The following is a 21,096-nucleotide window of genomic DNA, read 5'->3' on the forward strand; positions in this document are numbered from 1 at the left end:
TACATTATGTATTTAAATGAGGTCACCTTTTATACAGAAAATTCATACTATGTAATTGTGTAATTTTTCCATGACGTGACGGTATTGCCATGACGCGACCTTGACATTTTAGTCTCAGCACGCCTAGAAGTTTCGCCCTAATGATTTTTTTTAATTTGCCCGTAGGGTAGTTGAAAGTAATCCGTAAACAGTAAATAAAAGTTTTAGGTATGCTACAATGATGTAGCGTCGCAAAAGAGTATAAAACGAAGTAAATAGTTGTAGAAGAGTGTAGCTGCACAGTATAGGAAATAATATTGTAATACTGTGGTAGCTGGATGGAAAAATATTTATATAAATACCTTTATGATATTTCAAGGTTTCTCCTTTTTATATATATCTGATGTTTTTTTACAAAACGATATTTTATTGCACGCCTCATAAGCGAAGCGTTGAGGTGGGTACTACCACAGTATTACCATATTTCCTACAGTATGGCGACGAATGTACTTGTGCAGAGAAACGGAGGGGAACTGGCGGGGGGTCGGGCGACGCGGGCCGCTTAATGCAATCACGCTGAGTTTGCATTAACTATCGCGAAAGGACGACACAGTCGTATTTTTTGTGTAATTATTTTATTATACATAGGTACTTACATATTCTATTATGGCGCGCAAAAACTGTTCCGTTTACGGATGTAAATCTACATTGAAATCCCAGATGGAAACAATATTTCAGAAAGATTGTATTAATTGTATCTGTTGAATTAAAATCAAAGCTATGTATATGTTGTCCTCATTATTTTCTAATCAGATTGTACATCCCAATGCGAATGCATTACTTAGTTAAATGTTATAATATACAATTAAGAACATCCAAAAATAGTGTCCACGTAAATATTTAGCAGTGCAATATCTGTAATTATATATTTATGAACAAATAATTACATCAGATTTAATAATCGCAATTATTTTGAATGTACATATGAATAAATGATTTCATCATAATATTAATAATCACAATTGTTTTATTTCCCATTTGTTGCAACCCTAGCGTATTTTCGTGTGGCAGCGTAAGTACCTACGCTGGCGGCGGCATCGCGCGACATCAAAAGCGATTCCTTACTGTAGGAAATAATATTGTAATACTGTGGTACTACTGTCACTTCGCGCAAAACATCTGATTTTTCAAACTTAAAAATGTCTTTATGTTTCATACATTGCACTTGTAAGATAATACATACACACACATATTAAGAAAAAACACTATTTTTAACATTCATGATATTTTTGATGTCATTTTTGTTATTTAAACTAGTTAAAAAACAGTTTAAAAAAGTTCTGTCTTGGACGTCCGTGTGTCTGTATGTGCGGAGGATTTTCTTGTTAACACGATAGCGACTGAAATACTTTACTAATCGAGTCTTTTTTTTCTCTTACGCTTGAGTATGCTCAGGAATAGAACCCTTTCATTTTTCAGGGTCTGATTCGATGTGGTTTAATTGTTATTAAATAAACAAAAATAATAATTAATAAATAATTATAAAAAAAAATTATGAGGCGTGCACTTTTGGATTTTCCAAACTATTTACAAATAACTTATATTATGAAAGCGACTATAATATGATTTGTAACCATTGGTGGGTAGTTTTAGTAGCCATAAAGTAGGTAAAATACATTTAGAAGTAAGGAAATTTACCAACACATGGATTTAAAGACTTAGATCTAAAACTTGTAAAACTGGCCCTTATTCTTCTGTTTTCCCATTTTTCACAAAATCCGCAAACAATAATCTAGTAGCAAGGCTCTTCAAGCGTTCTTCGTTGCAATCTTTCATCAAGACCACTGGTTCGAAGCATGTATTATTTTCTTTTGTATTTGAACATATCGGACCTCCTAGGATTAACCTCCTTTTTAAATTCTTCTGTTCATCTAGAATTTTCTTTCTGGCCGCCAATCGTTCCATCATTTGAGGTAAGACTATGGATTTTTCGTAGATATCAGCTCCCTTAGTTAGATTTCTGTCTAGTGAAATATTACGTTGTTTCGCATATAATTTCTCGTCTTTTTTAACTGTTTGTAACAGTCCATTTTTTATACTGCCATTGAACTGTTTATCATTTATCATATCTATTACGTGTAGTTTCTTGATTCCTTTTGTATTGTCTTGTTTCATATTCATTGATTTATCGTTAACAACACGTAAAATCTCTTTAATTTTATTGTGTTCCATAAATTCTTTATCATTGTTTTTTGTTAATACATCTTTATTGAATTTTATTTCATTAACTGCTGGCTTGCTTTTGTTAAAGTGACATTCAAGTTTAGGTTTATATTCATTGTTTAAAGTGTGGTTAAAAGGCTTTAATTTTTCTTTATGTATGTCATTTCTCACTTCATTAATTGCTTCGATTGGCTTGTTACATGGTTTTCGAAATTCCGAAGCAAGAGCATTACTTTTATTTTCAATCGGCCCATCTTTTTTATCATCTATTTCCAATTCATCGAAGAAATCTGCAAAATCTGTCGCATTATCTTGTCCATTTGTTTTCTGTATATGGAGAGGTGTTACGTAAATATTTTGATAGAGGTCTACTAAATCATATTCCGTTTTACGCACTGTATCTATAAAAGAGCCTAGTTGGAGCGAATCATGTGTTTTATCTGTATCAGTGCTTAAGTCTACGAGAATATTATCTACCTTGATAGGTTCCAGGATTTCATATGGATTTATTGAACAGGCGACATTTTTAGGTTTGAATTTTGTTTGGTTATGCAATGACACTGAAAAATGATGTGATAATTATTTAGAATCAAAGTTTGAAGATATCATACTCAAAATTCTTAAATCAATGAAAAAAAACTAATAATTATTATTAATAAAAAATCTACACCGCCTTCAAAAAGTTCGAACTAAACCAAATTACAAAAAACAGTTAAAATGAGAGTCTCTTTCTTTTTGTGAAGTCGGTTGATAAGCTACAATACTTTTTTATCGCAGGCCATCAGCCGATTGGTGACGTCTGAATTCTGATGCTGCGAGTGGCTAGATATTAATAAAAACACGATTAGACCAACATTACCTAATTATTTTTACAATTAATATGACTAATAACCACCTAATAACTCAGTAATGATAGCCCATACACCAAAAATAATCTAGGCATGTGGAATGGGAGGCGAAAAGTAAAGCACAGTACCTTCCAGTATATAGGTACTGCTTCTAAGAAACCGACTGTAATACAAGCACAAATAACCTCTATATAAAAAAAAATATATATTCAAACTACCCTTCTTTATTGTTTTCTGTAATATTGAATCTAATTCTTCCAAATCCAATTATGAAAATTTGCTTTTTGTGAGAAATTTTTATAAAACACATGCATATTACTATACTATATAGGTATAAATAATTTATTTTACCTACATAATGAGTATTACCATAGTATAAAGAGACCAAGGCTACCAAGCAAGTAAATTATCTTCGAATAAAGGTACATCGCGCCGCTTGTATGTACGCGGAGCGCTTCGCCACGCCCCCTGTCCCAGTACATGTACGTACGCAAACTTGACGCACGCACACAACACCGCTCGATTCCTTCTCATGGTCGGTATTAGTTTAATCTAATATCAACTAATATCAACGTGACATGTCACAACCCTGCGTCTCGCAAGTTTAGTTACCGTTCGCTCCTAAACGCCGCGGCGCCGGGAGACGACCTACTTGCTCTCTGCTTTCTTTATACTATGGTATGGTACCTAAACACAAAGTACTGTAAACTTAAAACGTAAATCAAGCATATACGTATAGATTAACACAATAGAAATTAAAATTTTTGATGATTTACATTGAGGTTTTACTATTGTTTATTGCTTTCATTTAAATAAAGAACGATTATTTAACATTCGAAAAATAATAATTTAAAAACTTACTTTTGCCGCTCTTTCGCTACAATGAACCGTTTTAGTAAAGTTTTATTAATTTCTTTAATAGTCGATTACACGTCGATTATGATATTTTATGTCGAATATTTTGTCAATTCACACTTCATATTTTGAACACTTGTGAACTGGTGAACTCTAATGTGTTTTCTGATGCAATGTTCAAACAATGTTATTATTATGGGCACTTAGGCATAGGATACAGATATCGGGTTCCGGTTAAAGTATTCAGAGCCAAATTTAATTCTTATTAATACTATGTTTAGGATTTATTTTCAGCTAAGTTTTACGTTACACAAACTTGATATCGTAGTGTTCTTCTTGATAATATTACAAATTATTGATACGTTTCTATCCTGTTTTAATTAATTTTTGTATGTAACTCTATGAAGCTACAGTATGAATTTTTTGCTCTACGCGACTTAAATAATAGACAGGAGCAATGCACATTTGCCATTTTGCATTATTAGTCAGTTCTTTAAAGAAACGAATCTTCAATGGCGGCGCTTAACATTCCCTCTCGCTCACACACGGCCATACGGTATGCAAAAAAAAAATGGAAAAATAAAATCACTAAAATGTATTTGATTTTCCCTATAATAGTTTTTATCATAAATTTACAATGACAATTATGCATTTGCGAAAGTAAATAATGTTTTATTGGAATTTGACAAAATATGTTCTTTGGGAAAAGTTGTTCAGTTTTATGGGCTAATTACAAGTATTATGGGGATTTTATTACATTCTGTATACGTAAATATGATAATTCATATAAATACACAAATACAATAACAAAAAAGTTTGTCAACAAACAATTTGAAATAATTAATAAAATAATTATCAATTTACATTATTTTTATTTTCTTTTTTGCTGATCCTACCATCTGTCAAAGTCAGCTTTGGCCGCCACTGAAGATTCGTTTCTCTATTGAACTGACTAATACCCTCAGAGCAATTATGTTTATTCCTCTGAGCTAATACCTATATATTGCTCTGTGTTTTGCATTTTGGCGATTGTAATGTCAACTGTCAAAGGTACTCCAAATTGTCAAATTGATGTTTGGGCTTGAGCTTGCTTGGACGCATTCCGATTTCCGACTATTTTAAATATTTTATTGTTTGGTGTTCTTTTACTTTTCAATATTCCTACGCTTTGTTAAACTACCATAGTTTATACGAAATAAAATTTGTGAACTCTTTACATTTTGAAATAAGTATACCATTTCCAGTTTCTAAAAAGCGATAAAACGTATTCTTGCAAATTTTAGTTTTCGACGGTTTTATGTGTATTTTTGTGTAAATACCGTAGTGAAAATAAAATAAATAGTGAATATGGGAGGAATTGTGTTCTTGCTTCATTAATGCAAGTGTTTTAAGTAAGTATTTAATGTTATTCGCTTACATTATAAATCCAATTAGAGAAACTCGACAGTAAATCTTGTTATTATTGCACTTTGTATTTTAATGTTTAATTAGTTTCATTAATTAGTAATAGAAGGACTATAGGATCAAAGCAGTAGGTATTGTCTTATTTATTTATACACATACTAGCACTGGGTTTATTCTAAAAGTAGCTGTGCCCTGCGGTTTTACCCACATTGCTCCGCTCCTGTCGGTCATAACGTGATGATATATAGAATATAGCCTTCCTCGATAAATGAGCTATCTAACACTGAAATAATTTTTCAAATCGGACCAGTAGTTCCCGAGATTAGCCCGTTCAAACAAACAAACTCTTCAGCTGTATAATATTAGTATAGATTCGTAGTAATTCAGCCATTATTGGTGCGTTGAATAAATAATGAATGTATTTATGTGATTATTTACAGTAATGGAGTCCTGTTGTTCCCGCTTCACGGCGGCGGAGGGCGGCGCCCGACTCGCCGCGGCCGCTGGTGTCAAAAATATTATGATTACAGAACATACGAACTTTATACCTACTAGCTTGTTGATTGAGTACGCTCATCGGATACGGGGGTAAGTTGTTTTGTTGGTTTTATTGCTTATTTGTAACTAGCACCTCATTGATTTTATTTTTTATTTTAACAGATATTAACCCAATCCAATAAGATGTAAAACAAGGCTCCTAAAGTTTTATATGTTGTGCTGATATGAGCTAAAAAATAAAAAATAAAATAAAATAAAAGTAATCCTTATTGATTCAGATCTTAATAGTTTTTGATTGAAAAAAATATAGCTTAATATACTTCATATTTAATATGTGTAGCGACACCTCGCTCTGAATCGCGCAAGCATTGTTTTCCTGCATTGTTTTGTACAATGAAGTGTTATAAATAAATAAATAAATAAAAAATATGTATTGTATTCATTTTTAATTTCATTATTCTATAATTATAATTTCCTTCAGCTCACTAGAATCTGGTTTCCAACGTTCCATATACATAACGAGGGCTTCCAAGATCGACTGTATAGCTCATGAGTTGAAGATTCTAACTGATTTGGTGATCAGCGGTGTGAAGGGATATGATGATGTACTGGATTGGAGACAGGAGCTGGAGGAGAAGCAGGTATGAAATGAATGAATGAATGAATGAAAAATACTTTATTGTACACCATATAGGACAATTTAAAACACATAATAACTTATATCAATGTACAGAGGGCGGCCTTATCGCTGGTTAGTTCATTTAATGAGGTTAAAAGACGTTAGTATAAATTGGTGGTTGGTTTTTCAGCCATGTAATTACAAGTAATTAATTAATTAATTTATTTATTTATCTATATGTACTATAATCTTATATATAAAAATGAATCGCAAAATGTGTTGGTAAGCGCATAACTCGAGAACGGCTGAACCGATTTCGATAATTCTTTTTTTATTATATTCCTTGAAGTACGAGGATGGTTCTTATGTAGAGAAAACGTAAACATGTACCACGGGCGAAGCCGGGGCGGACCGCTAGTAATATTATAAAGGTGAAGAGTTTGTTTGTTTGAACACGCTAATCTCGAGAACTACTGGTCCGATTTGAAAAATTATTTCAGTGTTAGATAGCTCATTTATTGAGGAAGCCTATAGGCTATATATCATCACGCTAAGACTAACGGGGGCGGAGCAATGCGGGTGAAACCGCGGGGAACAGCTAGTTTATTAAAAAAACACAAAGATGAAATGTGTGAATTTTTATGTGTTTTTAAGGTTGATGTTCCGACCGTCCCTCCATACATTTTTGATTACCTCTAAACACTTAACACAGACACTATTTCTTTAAAACTAATCATTTTATCACTTCTCTATAATGAAATGTGTGCGCGTTCGACCTTTTTAATCAATAATTTACAATATTTACTTAGAAAAACAACAGTAAAATACCGGAAAAATTTGACACTTCTACAGTAGTGTGCGTGACTTTTGCCAAGCGAAACACGACATAAAGCACGACATCTAGCGCATAGACTATATACTTATTACAGATCTAGCGCGTCAATGTCTAAACGAAAGGCGATGTTTAGACATTGACGCGCTAGATGTCGTGCATTCGCGTTCGTTATCTTATGCATAATGAGCATAATTCTAATAAATCAAAGTTCTGTGTAAAAATTGAGTAATTTCATTTCCAATCGTTCAAAGAAAATAACAATAAAATAAAATAAAACTAATGACCTTAGAAACTATGTTTTTTTTTATTTATTACTCATTATTGTTCGTCCGTCGTAGGTCTGTAAACTGTATTGTACACTGAAGGTAAATGGTACTGTAGGTACTTTAGTTCGGCGTCGTCGCTCGTCGGCTTGATATAAAATTACATTCTTGATTTCATTGACACGCGCTATGATTTGCGCGCGGAATTTCTTGTGTTGTGAATTTATTTTTGTATGCTATGCATTTTAATTGATTCAAATTGCAATGTTTCTCTAGTATGCATTTGAGACTATATTGTAAATTGTAATAATTGATCGTGGGTATAGTAATTAATTATTCTAATAACGCAATTAGTAATATATGTATTTTCGGTGGGATTCAAAACAAAAAATTGGCCCGTGATTTTTATGAAATTTCACCACATTGCAAATCACATCAATCATAGTTCATACACATGTATGACGAAAGTGATTAGTATTGTGGCTAACATTGACTCATCAGTTCATCACTGAAACCAGTGATAAATCAGTACCTATATCATATTGTGTTTGAATATTTTTAAACAATGATATAAGTATACAATTATTATAAATCGGTAAACTATCAAAGTAATCACAAACTTGCAAACATTGGTAAAATGTCCAGTAGTTTATGAGCCTATTCATTACAATTTACAATCAAACAAACAAACAAAGTTTTCCTCTTTATAATATTAGTGTAGACAAACACTATGAATACGATCACTAATGCAAATTCGGGGATTTTCTAATTATTGCTAAATAATAATTGAATTCGTTTTGAAATACTCTATAATTTTTAGTGTATAAATAGACATTTATAATGTGGTGCTCATTTTTTTTGTACTGCTAACGCTATTGTAGGTACCTATTTTCGTTGTTTTATTTCAAGTGAACACGGCCATACAATTTTGTCACGAGCCGCCTATGATTGTAGGTACTTTTGTTAGGCTCCTTCGTCGTCCGCGTCGGCTCGAAAGTTCTTGATTTCATTGTCACGCGCTATGATTTGCGCGCGGATTTTCTTGTGTTGTGAATTTATTTTTGTATTATTATTATTTTTTATTTATTTTTTTATTTTATTGATTCAAATAAAATATTTCACTAGTATGCATTTGAGACTATATTGTATTATGTATAATTTATCGTAGGTATAGTTATTCTTATAACGCAGTTATATTTTCGGTGGGACAATTTGACCCGTGATTTTTCTGAAATATCACCACGTTGCAAATCACATCAATCATACACACGTATGACGAAAGTATAGTGGCTATAATTGACTCATCAGTTCATCACTGAAACCAGTGATAAATCAGTACATATATCATATTTTATTGTGTTTGAATATTTTTTAAACAACGATATAGGTATACAATATTATTATAAATCGGTAAACTACCAAAGTACTTCCGAATTTTCAGACAGACAAACAAGTAGTTTGAACACGCAGTTTTCTTATACTAGTAGCAAAAATCAAAACCATAATATTATGTTTCCCTACTATATTTTACTAAAAGTCGAGTGCGTCGAAATCGTAAATAATAATATGTTTTTCACCTTCCTGGTTATTTTCCCATAGTAAATAGTGTTTTAGGTTTGTTGTTGTAGGTAGGAATAATAATAATTATTCTTACATGTTGGTTATGAAATGTATATTGAAATAATTTACTTTTACAAATCATTAGTGATATAAGTTTTGAGTGAAAATGCTTGGATCAGCATAATATTATATGGTACTTCAAATACATGTTTTGATAAAAAAAACAATAGTGTAATAAAATAAAACTGCGTTTTATTGTAATCAATGTTGACAATTTTAAATTCCAAAATTATTGATCAATAAAATAGTTTACACCAACAAATATAACTTTTATTTTTATAACAATCGTTCATAATATAAACCGTAGCAGGTGGCGTTTTGAAGTTCTGTCTACTCATACAGAAAAATGGAAAACTTGTTTTTTTTGTAAACAATTTATTACTCATGTTGTTTGGCAACTCGAAGCGTGGTCGTCCGTCGTAGGTACTTTTGTTCGGCGTCGCGTCGTCGTCCGCGTCGGCTTGATATAAAACATTCTTGATTTCATTGACACGCGCTATGATTTGCGCGCGGAATTTCTTGTGTTGTGAATTTATTTTTGTATGCTATGCATTTTAATTGAATCAAATTGCAATATTTCTCTAGTATGCATTTGAGACTATATTGTAATAATTGATCGTGGGTAGGTATAGTAATTAATTATTCTAATAACGCAATTATATTTTCGGTGGGATTCAAAACAAAAAATTGGCCCGTGATTTTTATGAAATTTCACCACATTGCAAATTATATATTATACAATTACAATTACAATTATTATAAATCGGTAAACTATCAAAGTAATTACAAACTTGCAAAATATGCTTTTCCGAATTTTCAGACAGACACACAATTTTATTAGTTTGTTTTAGCAAAGTAGGTACCTATACCTATACGCTTACGTCGCGCGTCGCGTCGTCGAAAACGGTGCGCCCAGAAACAAACATACCTAATTCAGTTACAATCCTTTTTTTGTTCCGTAATTTATTGTATTTATTCTAATACGATTTTTTTTATTCGTCGGCCAGTTCTACTAGGTATAAAAAGATAAAATTGAAATATAATTATTGTAGCGACAGCCATATTATGTTACTATGTTTTCGTAAATATGTTTTTCACCTTCCTGGTTATTTTCACATAATCTTATCTTATATATAAAAATGAATCGCAAAATGTGTTGGTAAGCGCATAACTCGAGAACGGCTGAACCGATTTCGATCATTCTTTTTTTATTATATTCCTTGAAGTACGAGGATGGTTTTTATGTAGAGAAAACGTAAATATTATGTACCACGGGCGAAGCCGGGGCGGACCGCTAGTCTTCTTATATATAAAAATGAATCGCAAAATGTGTTGGTAAGCGCATAACTCGAGAACGGCTGAACCGATTTCGATCATTCTTTTTTTATTATATTCCTTGAAGTACGAGGATGGTTTTTATGTAGAGAAAACGTAAATATTATGTACCACGGGCGAAGCCGGGGCGGACCGCTAGTATATATATATATAAATGAATCGCAAAATGTGTTGGTAAGCGCATAACTCGAGAACGGCTGAACCGATTTCGATAATTCTTTTTTTATTATATTCCTTGAAGTACGAGGATGGTTCTTATGTAGAGAAAACGTAAACATGTACCACGGGCGAAGCCGGGGCGGACCGCTAGTCTTCTTATATATAAAAATGAATCGCAAAATGTGTTGGTAAGCGCATAACTCGAGAACGGCTGAACCGATTTCGATAATTCTTTTTTTATTATATCCCTTGAAGTACGAGGATGGTTCTTATAGCTAGAGAGCTAGTTAGTTTAGTTTTAGTGCAGTGGCAGTGTAAATGTTGTTGTTGAGGTTATGTAAATTTAACACTTTAGTTAACTACCAAGATATAAAGAAATGAGGATAGGACACAATAACTATTGGTTGAGGTATTTATAAACTCATAATATACTTTTAAAAAAATCACGTTTTAATAAATTTCTAGAATTAAATTAGAACAGCTGATTCAAAATAGCCTAAAAAATCTTAATAATAATAATTACGCTTCACAGCAAGAAGAAATGTACCATATGTACCCGCACAAAGTCGATATTGTGTTGCCTACCGTTCGACTCAATGGCTAGGGTTGTAACTACCTTTAATAATTATTACCAAACTAATAAACCGAGTGATGCGAAATAACCATAATTCTTTTAGAGTTTGATAAAATGATCAGGCAGGTATTTTCTTTAATCCTCTGAATTCTCGGTTACTAAATTGTATCGTTGAAATTATTCTTAATCGCGTAAATTTAATAAATAATCATATGGAAAACACTTTTCATTTGTTTTTTTACTTTCACGCCCAACTACTATACAATAATTACGTTGTTTCGGTATTTTGACGAGAAAACGCAGGAAACATCCGTTGTATCATTTTAGATAGATTGTATATTTTGTATCTGTAGAATTGAAATCAAAGCTATGTATATGTTGTCTCCATTCTTTTCTTATCGGATTGTTGATCCCAATGCGAATGCGTCACTTAAATTTTATAAAAGACAATTAAGAACATCAAAAATAAAGTGATACGTAAATATTTCACAGTGCAATATATTATATAATTAATAATAATTATATATTTATGAAAAAATAATTACATCAGATTTAATAATAGCAATTGTTTTGAATGTACATAATATGAATAAATGATTACATCATAATAGTAATAATTACAATTGTTTTATTTCCCATTTGTTGCAACCCTAGCATATCTTCATGTAGCAGCAGAAGTACCTACACTGGCGGCGCGGCGGCATCGTGCGACATCAAAGGCATTGCCTTACTAGGTAAGTTTATAATGACTCATTTCTTTTATTATATAATTTACGTTTTACTTTTACAGAATCCGATTCAATGGATTATGAAGACGAGTCACACAACGCCATACGATAGTGATGATGAATGAACATTTCAATAAATGCATGCGTGTTTTTTTATGTTGTTTTGTAATTGTTAATTGTTTCTTAAATAAAGAAATAAACTAAATATTTAAATGATGATTTGTTATTTGCAACACAACTTTATATTTGAGATTCTTTACAAATGTATATTTAGTTTTGTATCATCAAATTTATAAATTTTATTCCATAGTTTTCAAAATTAAATGTAAATGACCATAAAAACATTAATAAAGTAAATCATTGATGTAAGGTCAGGGAACGTAATACATATATACATCTGACCATGTAGAAGCTAAGTCTTGTTGACTGCTGAAGTCTGTAAAGTTTTGTTGTCTGCTGAAGTCTGTACGCAATGAAAATGTCTGCCGTTTCGAAAATAAGTTTTTAAGACCCTAATAAATAAAATATATGTATATATAATGGCAGATCTGGTCAAATACTTTCAAAATTGTATTTTTTTCAGCACTTTCATAAGTGTCTGCCAGAATGTTATCCGCGTGATAATGGTCTGCCATTGTTATTTTCCGATAGTAATAATAATCTATTTTCAAATATCAAAATGGCAGACGTGGTCAAATGGTTTCAAAGTTCGCCAAAAATTTCCACCTGTCTTACCTAAGCGCGCGCCCCGTCCACCACTCTGGGCTTAGTGACTCCTCATCTCATGTATAGTAGGTATAGGGGAATCAACACACAAAAATCCAGGTCTGGTCAAATACATACAGGTAGCTTTGCGCTAGCTCTCTAGCTATTACTTCTTATGGAGAGAAAACGTAAACATGTACCACGGGCGAAGCCGGGGCGGACCGCTAGTAAATAATAAAATAATAAATAGTGTATTAGATTTGTTATTGTATCTTGTATACCTACGAATAATTATTCTTACGTCTTGTTGGGAAATGTTCAAATACCTACCTATTGAAATAATTTACTGTTACAAATCATTAGTGTTATTAGTTTTGAGTGAATAGGCATGGATCAGAAATTCAGAATATAATATGCTACTAACTACTCAAATACATACATGTTTACACAACAAACACCACTGACCTCTATAACTATAAGTTATAGAGGTCAGTGACCGTCAGTGACAAACACTATGGATACCTACGCTCGCGAATGCAAATTCGGTGATTTACTAATTATTGATACCTAGTCATTGAATTCGTTTTGAAATAGCCTGTACTTTGTAATTTTTAGTGTTATAGACATTTATAAAATGTGGTGCTCATTTTTTTGTAATAAATCATCCCGAACGCTATTGTATTTTCGTTGTTTTATTTCAAGTGAACACCTAGGTATACAATTTTGTCACGAGCCGCCTCTGGCCTCTGGGTGAAATAAACAAGTCAAATGATTTTTGTTCTAATTGTATTTTGGTAGTAGTTTGTTTAGAATTTACATTACCATTGTTTAATTTTTATTTTGTATTTGCAGTAAAATAAAAAGATGAAAAACTTCATTAGGTATATTGTACGACACCTCACTCTGAATCGCGCTAGCGAAATTTTTTCGTTACAGAGCACATATACAACTTTCGGACAATCTTCATTGAGGCCGGCCGGCAAATCGAGTATGTCGAGAAACTTCACTTATTCGATGGAGGTATTCTACCTTCCTTCCTCCACAGTTGTGGGACCCCGACGTGCATTGAACACGCAGCTTTCTGATACTAGTAGCTAAAATCAAAACCACAGATATGTCTGTGATCAAAACCATAATAATATTTTTACCTATTATTTTACTAAAAGTCGAGTGCATCGAAATCGTAAATATGTTTTTCACCTTCCTGGTTTTTTTTCCATAGTAAATAGTGTTTTTGATTTGTTGTTGTATGAATAATTATTCTTACTTGTTGGTTATGAAATGTATTTTGAAATAATTTACTTTTACAAATCATTACTGATATTAGTTTTGAGTGAAAATGCTTGGATCAGCATAATATCATATTTGCTACTTCAAATACATGTTTTGATTAAAAAAAAACAATAGTGTAATGTAGGTAATAAAATAAAACTGCGTTTTATTGTAGGTAATCAATTTTGACATTATTTATTTCCCAAAATTACAATAAAATAGTTTACGCCAACAAATATAACTTTTATTTTTATAACAATCCTACTTCCTACTAATGCGAAAGTTCATACATGTTTCAAAAGAAAAACTTTTACTTTTACTATTATTTCAATTTATCCGGTTTAATTAAGACTTAATATTGATACATATGATCATTATAAATACAAATAGGAATTAACAATATAACGAATACGTGGCACAACTAAAATTTTACCGATACCACCCGTGGTCATTCTCCTTTGTGGGTCATTTGTAACAGGATGGCGGTTCTACAGCGAAAAAAGAAAAATGATGGTCAGAACGCTGATACCGGATACCTTAAGATACTGTAATATAAAATATTACTAGATTAGATAAAATATTATAGGTAGTATCTTCACCGTGTGTGACGCGCTTTACATTCACGCCATCTAGAGTTAAATCTTTATCATTTTTGTATACGTCTGTGTGTGTAAACGACCCTGTATGCAATGACAGATGTTAAAACGCATAATTTTACCGAATTGGGTGGATTTTAAGGCAATGATATAACATATTTCAATAAAATATAATATTCAGTAACCGCCATGACTATTCCTAGGTTTGATGACTATTCCAATTACGCAAAAACTCAAATAAACTAGAAATGTAGAATTCAGCGCCATCTAGCGGGATATTGGCTGGGAACAGATCGTTGCAATCACCTTAAGTTTACTAGCTTTCCACTCGCGTTATTGAAGGAAATTCTCATATGGGATTGAGAAAGTAGAGTTTGTCATACTGTAGCCATCTATTTCAAGACACAAACATCATATCATACAATGTTTAGACATGAAACAAAGACAAACATACATACACACTTTTGCATTTATTATGAGTGAAGGTGCCCTTTATAAACTGTATTTGGTGTAAATATTAGTAAATCGTTTGTCCAGAGAAAATAAGTTAATTAAAATGCTATTAGAAATCTTAATATATATAAATCTCGTGTCACAATGTTTGTCCTCAATGGACTCCTAAACCACTTAACCAATTATAATAAAATTCGCACATCATGTGCAGTTCGATCCAACTTGAGAGATAGGATAGTTTAAACATGTAGGTACCACGGGCGAAGCCGGGGCGGACCGCTAATATCAAATAACATTGTTTTTTTCGTTTTCAGGTTATAGTGTGTACATCGCTGGTACTGAAACAAATTCTCGAGAATGATATGTTGGACATGCTGAAAATTAACGTTCTCATCGTGGACAGCTGCCATTTAGTGTTTAAAGATGATAACTTGAAATATGTATGTATTCGTTTTGAAGTGAAATTTTAGACGCATATAAACTAATATTATAAAGCTGAAGAGTTTGTTTGTTTGAACGCGCTAATCTCGGGAACTATTGGTCCGATTTGAAAAATTCTTTCGGTGTTAGATAGCCCATTTATAGAGGAAGGTTATAGGCTATATTTCATCACGCTACGGCCAACAGGGGTGGAGCCACGGGGGTGAAACCGCGCGGAGAAGCTAGTTGAGAATAAAATTTTAAGGTCGCGTCATAGAACTACCGTCACGTCACCCACCGCACGTACCTTTGGCGTAAAACCGTACAAACATCAATTCTTCTAAAATAATACGATAAGACATACATTTCTTACTAGATTTCCGTCCGCGGCTAAGCCCGCGTTTTTATTATTTATTTATATATTTATGCTTTATTGCTCAAGATTAATTACAAATTGAGACTAAGCCTAGGATACATTATAACAAACGGCGGTCTTATCGTTAAATAGCGATTTCTTCCAGACAACCGGACAACCGTTTTCAAAGAAATGCCCGCACAGTTCCTGTGGGATTCCTGGGATAAATAGCCTACGTCTTATTCTGGGTCCTTAGGTACCTACATACCAAATTTCATTGTAATCGGTTTAGTAATATGCGTGACAGAGTAACAAACATCCATCCTCACAAACTGGGCTTGGTTGCCTGGCAGAGATCACTGCTTAGTGATAAGGCCGCCAATTGTACTACATCTTTCTAGTACCATATTTTCTTATTATTGTTTCTTATTATTTAATGATTGTATTACAATAAAGTGTAATAAATAAATAAATTAACTATCGCTTTTATAATATTAGTAGTAGGGTTTCTACATAAGACTATAATATGCAATTTATATTTTACAGATAATGAAACTATACAAAAACTGCGATGAAAATAAAAGACCTAGGATTTTAGCCATGACCTACCCTTTGTTCCAATCGTCAAAAGACAATGAAGAAGCTGAAAATATAGATATTGACGAATCTAATGAAAAACACGAAAAAAATGTAATAGACAATACTGCTAGTAATGAAAATAATGAAATAGACAACGATACTGCTAAAGACGAAAGAGAAATTAATGATAATAATGATACATTTAATGATTTAAGTAAAAATGATGGTGTTAATGACAAACATACTAATGAATGTGTGAATAACGAAATGAATCAAGTTACTGATCAATCTAATGATATAATTAAAGCAAGTGATGGTGAAATTTGTGAAAATGACGTAAATGTGGCTATAGATAATAAAAGTAGTGACAATTTACAAGAAGATAGTAAAAATACAGAAAATCATGAAAATGAAGCTGATTTGGAAGTACAAGAAATAGTTGCTACACAGAATGAAGATTGCAACGAAGGAAGTAATGACAAAGAAATTGTAATTGTTGAAAATAAGAATAATGATACGACTATTAATGAAATGGAATCAACAGCAAAACCCGAAAATATAGAAAATGATTCAGAAAATAAGTCCAATAAAATTAATTCAAAAGAAAAAGTCAAAATAGCTAAAGAAATGGCGGTTTATGAGAATTCCGATGATTTCGAAATGTACGAGAAATTGGAGTGGAGACTGGAAGAGTTAGAGAAAGAGTTGTGCTGTGAAATGGATCTCGCTGAAGATATAGATGGCGGGAAGAGGTGATCTATAGATCTTTTTATATATTTTTGTTGTTGTAGTGCAAATGCAATTTATAAATGTTGTAAAAATGTATTTTAAAAACTAAATGTAATATTATGAGACTATTTAAAATTTAAGGTGATTTGTAGATCTTTTTCTTTTAGTCAAATTCAAATGCAATTTATAAATACTTGAGAAAATTATTTCCGTGTCTTATTAAATGTAATAGAAATAAGCCATTCATATTTGAAAGATTTCTAAACATTGCTATAGCTAATTCGTATTTCGTCAAGTGAATTAATGTTTTCTTTTAAGATTGATTCATTTTATTTTTCAATTCTTGAGTTTTTCTTCGATTAGATTAGGATAATAACTGCGGAAAATTAAAATACCTACAAATAGTTACACAGAAAAATTATCGCTCCGTTGCGACGTGATAGAAAGACAAACAAACATACACTAACATTTATAGTATAACCAATTCTAATTTATAATAGTTATAATTTGACTGACCGGTTGGCTTGGTTGGCAGTGGCCCTGCCTTCCAAGCCACTGGTCATGGGTTCGATTCCCACCCCGGGCAAATATTTGTGTGATGAACATAGATGTTTGCTCTGTGTCTGGGTGTTAATTATCTATATAAGTATTCATTTTAAATTATATATGTATGTTTATCAGCCATCTGGTTTCCATAACACAAGCGAAAGCTTAGTATGGGATCAGATCGTGCAATGTGAAAGTTGTCCTGAAATATTTATAAATTTATAAATATTTATTTATTTTTATAATTCTTCCAGGCTATCACCATCTATAACAAAACCAAAAGAAGTTATAATAGAATTTGAGAACGCACCAAAAGATCCCTCCGATAGTTACATAGAACTGGATAAGTTCATGAGAGACACGATATATGAAGCTTTGGATTTTGTTAATGAACATCGGTGAGTGGCATTAGAATAATTGCAATATCTAGTCTATAGATAGAAACAACAAATTTATGCGTGTACTAGAGTACACACGTAAGAAGTGTAACTTCTTTATGACCTTAAAAATGTATGGCGTAACGCAAAAATGTCACGCGCACGGCGTAACGCAAAAATGTTACACTAAATTTTTGTCCAACCCCGATAAAGAAGTTTCACTTCAAAAAATAAGGGAGAGTCTTCCACTAAGCTTATTTGGAAACTTTCACATTTTTAGCAATAAATAATGTAAAGATACTGTTAAACTATTTTGTCATCCACATTTGGCCAGATCGTATAAAATATAGGGGAGTCGATAAAATATTTAAAAAATTCAGAATATTTAAAGAATTTGTTTATTGTCATTTAAGTTAGAGCCGCGGCAAAGGCCGGCGAGTGCCAGAAGCGAATCGTTTTTTGTAATAGGAAACAGTTAGGTTAGGTTAGGTTAGACTTTGATAAACAATGCGACCATTTCGTGAAATGATCGATCATTTCATGAAATGAGCAAATCTACGATATGGCCACGACACATACAATATACATGCATGAACTGAAAAACTACTTATCAATTATTTTGCTTTAATTCCTAACAATTTCATAATTTGTTATTTCTGAAATATCGTATTCTTGAATATATTTCTTGTAGAGTAAATCATAAGTATATCGTTTTCAGATACGATCCGACAGAAATTTACGGAGACGAGTTGTATGAAGAGTTTATGAGCATTCCCGACCCCACCATAGAGCCGAAGCAACTGTTCAATCAGTTTCTATTCGTTTTGGATGAACTAGGTAAGTCTATATTTATATATATATACTAGTGGTCCGCCCCGGCTTCGCCCGTGGTACCTACATGTTTAAACTATCCTATCTCTCAAGTTGGATCGAACTGCACATGGTGTGCGAATTTTATTATAATCGGTTAAGTGGTTTAGGAGTCCATTGAGGACAAACATTGTGATTTGTGACACGAGATTTATATATATTAAGATGTATTTAACAACTTTATTTTTAAATTGAATCTTCTTTAGGCGCGTTGAGAGTTCTTGTCAATATATTTGTCATTTCCTGTCATAACATGCTAAGCTGTCGAATACTATAAAATGCCGCCTTCCTTTGATTCGTGACGCATTCGTACGAATCGTGCCTAGGGGCTCAGACGTTGTTTATACGACGCTTGACCCAACTACCCTCACTTTGTTTACTGTCGGTAATGCTATCTATCGCTATGATTTGTTATCAAGTGACTACATCAATTAGGTAGTTGTGTAGAATCACAGTACATTCTTATTACATTCAAAATTATATTTCTCCCAGCCCCTGTATATTTCTAAAAATATTTTATCTTTAACAGGTCCTTACGCAGCGGACAAAGCGGCATTTTCTTTACTCACTAAATTAGAGAAACTCAAAATTAAAGTTCCCTACGAGAGACATTTTCTACTATTATGCCTATGTACATCTGTATTTATAAAGATTAGATGTTACGCGGATTTAATATTTTCTACCTGTGCGTCTGATTGGGAGAAATTAACTTTATTTTCGACACCAAAAGTGCTTAGATTCGCGGCCATCTTGGAACAATTTCAACCGGAAAATGATAAAGTTGACGATAAAGCTATAGAAGGGAAAATTAATGAAAATAATGATCGTAAAGTAAATGAAAGTAATCTAGTAGAAAATGTAAATGAAAATAAACAAGATAGTGTCAAAAGTATAGAAAATGAGGACGACATACTGATGAATAACGATGAAGACGTAATTGTACTTAAAGTTGAAGATGTAAGCGATTTGGATGATGATAATGACATTATAAATGAAAATAAAGACATAGTTAATGAAGAAAATACAAATGAAAAAGAATTGGATAATCATAATGCTAATATAAGTAAAAACGAAGATGTAATAAATAAAGAGAATACAGACAAAAAAGATTTGGATAATCATAATGACAATATAACTAAAAATGAAGGCATGAATGAAGAAAATAAGAACAAAAAAGGAATGAAAAGATCGAAAACAATAGAACTACTAGATGAGATAAATGACTGTAACTTCGCAGCTCTTGGCGATAGAATAGAAGACAGAGTTAACATGATTGAAATGAACTTAAGAGACATTGAAGATGATGAAAAAACAATTTTAGATACAGAATCTGCAGTTAATAACACAGCTATTCAAGATAGCAATGCTTACGTCAAAAATAACAGTGAAGTGGTAAATAAAAGTGCTACTGTCAAAAATAACAGTGAAATATCAAGTAACAGTGACAAACTAAATATCAGTGATATTACGAAAAATAACAGTGATAACCACAATAGTAGCAGTGATATTACCAAAAGTAACAGTGATATTCCCAAAAGTAACAGTGAAATCACAAAAAGTAACAGTGAAATAACAAATAACAGTGACAAAATAGACGCCAGTGATACTAAAGTGTTCAAACGCGGTCGAGGTAGGGGGCGAAGACCGAGAGTCAATGCTAAAATACAACAACAGCAGAATTCGGATTCGCTATGTGGCATCGTGTTTCTGAATGAACCATTAATGGCGAAGATACTGTTTATGATTATTGTGGTGAGTTCTCTATCTATTTTTATGTGTGAACTTAGCAGATCATTTTTAGCAGATCAAAAAAAAATGTGAGTTCTTATCGCGTGCAGTTGAGTTCTACAGTTCCTGATACTTTTTAGAAATACTCGCGTAAAATGAAACACTAGAAAATTTATTTATGTCATATTTCATCACGCCGTAGCACCATGCCGTAGCACCATACCGTAGCAGCATGCCGTAGCGGCATGCCGTAGCATCATGCCGTAGCATCACGCCGTAGCATCACGCCGTAGCATCACGCCGTAGTATCATGCCGTAGCATCATGCCGTAGCTTCATGCCGTAGCTTCATGCCGTAGCTTCATGCCGTAGCATCATGCCGTAGCATCATGCCGTAGCATCATGCCGTAGCATCATGCCGTAGCATCACGCCGTAGCATTACGCCGTAGCATCACGCCGTAGCATCACGCCGTAGCATCATGCCGTAGCATCACGCCGTAGCATCATGCCGTAGCATCACGCCGTA

At 32.6% G+C, this 21,096-nt stretch overlaps 2 protein-coding genes across 7 annotated transcripts in view; one reads left to right on the forward strand and one right to left on the reverse strand.

Annotated features, from left to right (window-relative positions):
• Positions 1–1,329: 1,329 nt before the first annotated feature.
• On the reverse strand, positions 1,330–4,058 carry LOC149475020 (uncharacterized). The gene is made up of 2 exons (XM_089713906.1): positions 3,912–4,058; positions 1,330–2,762 (listed from the first exon to the last, which is right to left on the reverse strand). Coding segments are annotated over exons 1-2 (1,038 nt in total). The 5' UTR covers positions 3,913–4,058; the 3' UTR covers positions 1,330–1,725.
• Positions 4,059–4,990: 932 nt separating this feature from the next.
• The window catches only part of LOC149475021 (endoribonuclease Dcr-1-like), a 60,460-nt gene continuing 44,354 nt past the window's right edge, over positions 4,991–21,096 (forward strand). For 5 of the 6 annotated variants that reach the window (XM_089713800.1, XM_089713801.1, XM_089713802.1 and 2 more), the window contains exons 1-8: positions 4,991–5,296; positions 5,750–5,897; positions 6,289–6,448; positions 15,281–15,406; positions 16,288–17,072; positions 17,850–17,993; positions 18,691–18,809; positions 19,372–20,594. In XM_089713800.1, coding sequence (XP_089569926.1) covers positions 5,752–5,897; positions 6,289–6,448; positions 15,281–15,406; positions 16,288–17,072; positions 17,850–17,993; positions 18,691–18,809; positions 19,372–20,594 — 2,703 coding nt within the window. In that variant the 5' untranslated portion in view covers positions 4,991–5,296; positions 5,750–5,751. The remainder of the gene's footprint in view (positions 5,297–5,749; positions 5,898–6,288; positions 6,449–15,280; positions 15,407–16,287; positions 17,073–17,849; positions 17,994–18,690; positions 18,810–19,371; positions 20,595–21,096) is intronic. The other variant, XM_089713806.1, reaches the window with a different exon arrangement.

This window comes from Colias philodice, chromosome 31, assembly GCF_061535455.1.
Source record: "Colias philodice isolate Cphi_HAF_F1 chromosome 31, ilColPhil1 Martin Lab GWU primary, whole genome shotgun sequence".
Taxonomy (NCBI): Eukaryota; Metazoa; Arthropoda; class Insecta; order Lepidoptera; family Pieridae; genus Colias; species Colias philodice.